Here is a 1,723-nt window from a genome sequence, read left to right on the forward strand (position 1 = left end):
TACCGTGGCCCTTTTTGTCAATGCATGCAGCAATTTGTTTATAATCTTTATGTTTTCGTATGGTGTTTTGTTTATACTTCAAGTCCACGCCTTCTAGATTGATCCTACAAACACTTGACCGTGCACGTTGTGGCTTATGCTTATCGATGAACTCAAGAAACGGGCCGTTCCAATTGTATGTTTAGGCCAGCGATCTCGTTCTCATACGATAAGTTACAATAGCTTCGAATTTCTATCCAAACTTAGCCGTTGCAAATGAAATATTTGTTAAACTTTTGAATCGTACCAACCTACCCGTTGCTGTCGCAACAATATTAAAGGTTTGAAAGTTACACCGAAACGCGGAAAATAAATTATCCGAAATAGTGAGATTAAACATTGGTGCCGTGACCAGGATTTAGACGAATCTGGTTTTCTGAATCTTAATTATTCTCGCGATAATCACTGTTTGCGCGCGTGTAACTGTGCTTTAGTCGCCTCACAATCGACCAAGTTCACTGTGTCCGCGAAATTTAGCGTTTTTGTCAAACCGCACTATGACTGCTCCGATAAACGTTTTGTCGTCCAGAAGGACAGTTTTACTAGCAGTATTGACTAAGCACGAACAATTTTTGGCAGAATTTGACCCGGAACGGGATGCAATCGAAATCAACATTCGCATTGCAAAGGTCCAGAAGCTTTCCGTTGATTTGGAAGCAATTCAGGCCAAATTGGAAGATGCGGCGGCCACCGAGGAAGTGATAAGTCACAATGCCGCGTTACGAGACGATTTTGGCTCGCGTTTGATACGCCTTGAAGCCCATTTGAAGGCTAAACGGGTGCACGCTCCGCGATCCGCAAGCACAACACCAAACACTAACCCGTTGGCAGGTATAAAGCTTCCCACCATCTCACTTCCTGAGTTCGATGGTGATTACATGCAATGGCTCACGTATAGGGACACTTTTGAGGGATTAATTCACGAAAACATGGAACTACCACCGATACAAAAGTTTCATTATTTACGAGCTTCCATGAAAGGCGAGGCCGCAAAGGTGATCGAAGCAATCACGATCAGCGCAGCCAATTACGAGCTAGCATGGCAAATGCTCACCGAACGATACTCGAATGAGTATTTGTTAAAGAAACGACATCTTCAAGCACTTTTTGGTACGGCCACCGTTAAGAAGGAGAGTGCATCAACCCTTCACCATCTTGTGGACGAGTTCGAACGTCACAAGAAAACGCTCAATCATCTAGGCGAAAAACGGAGGCATGGAGCTGCTTGTTAGAACACTTAATGTGCACAAAATTGCCTACCTCCACATTAAGAGATTGGGAGGAAAATGCCTCAACTAGCCAAAATCCTAGTTACGAAGGATTAATCGCATTTTTACAGCGCCGTTTGCGAGTGTTGGAAACTCTACAGGTAAACATTACCGAAGCTCCCCCTACCGTGAACCAAACGCACTACGCACATAAACATGCTCCGCCTATGCGCTTAGCAAGCTTTCCGTCAACATCACACGACACACGCACATGCCCTTTATGCCACTCCGATTACAATTTAACGAAATGCCCCGTTTCATGCAAATGTCACCGGAGGAACGGTACCGAAACACAATGACACTGAAATTGTGCTTGAATTGCTTGCGCGACAATCACCGTGTGCGTGATTGCTCATCGCAATACAAGTGCAGACACTGCAATTCAACACACCACTCGCTTTTACACTCTTCACAAA

At 44.5% G+C, this 1,723-nt stretch overlaps 1 protein-coding gene across 1 annotated transcript; it reads left to right on the plus strand.

Moving 5' to 3' along the window:
- The first annotated feature begins 536 nt into the window (after window positions 1-536).
- Window positions 537-1,271, plus strand: LOC120908311. Its single transcript, XM_040319222.1, has one exon. It carries the CDS (start codon window positions 537-539, stop codon window positions 1,269-1,271), a length of 735 nt encoding a protein of 244 aa, XP_040175156.1.
- The last annotated feature ends 452 nt before the right edge of the window (window positions 1,272-1,723 follow it).

Source organism: Anopheles arabiensis, unplaced genomic scaffold, assembly GCF_016920715.1.
Source record: "Anopheles arabiensis isolate DONGOLA unplaced genomic scaffold, AaraD3 Autosomal_pericentromeric_contig0016, whole genome shotgun sequence".
NCBI classification, from domain to species: domain Eukaryota; kingdom Metazoa; phylum Arthropoda; class Insecta; order Diptera; family Culicidae; genus Anopheles; species Anopheles arabiensis.

Bases quoted from the DNA above. Each gene is read 5' to 3' on its own strand.
- LOC120908311 (XM_040319222.1), top strand. From the start codon at position 537: ATGACTGCTCCGATAAACGTTTTGTCGTCCAGAAGGACAGTTTTACTA.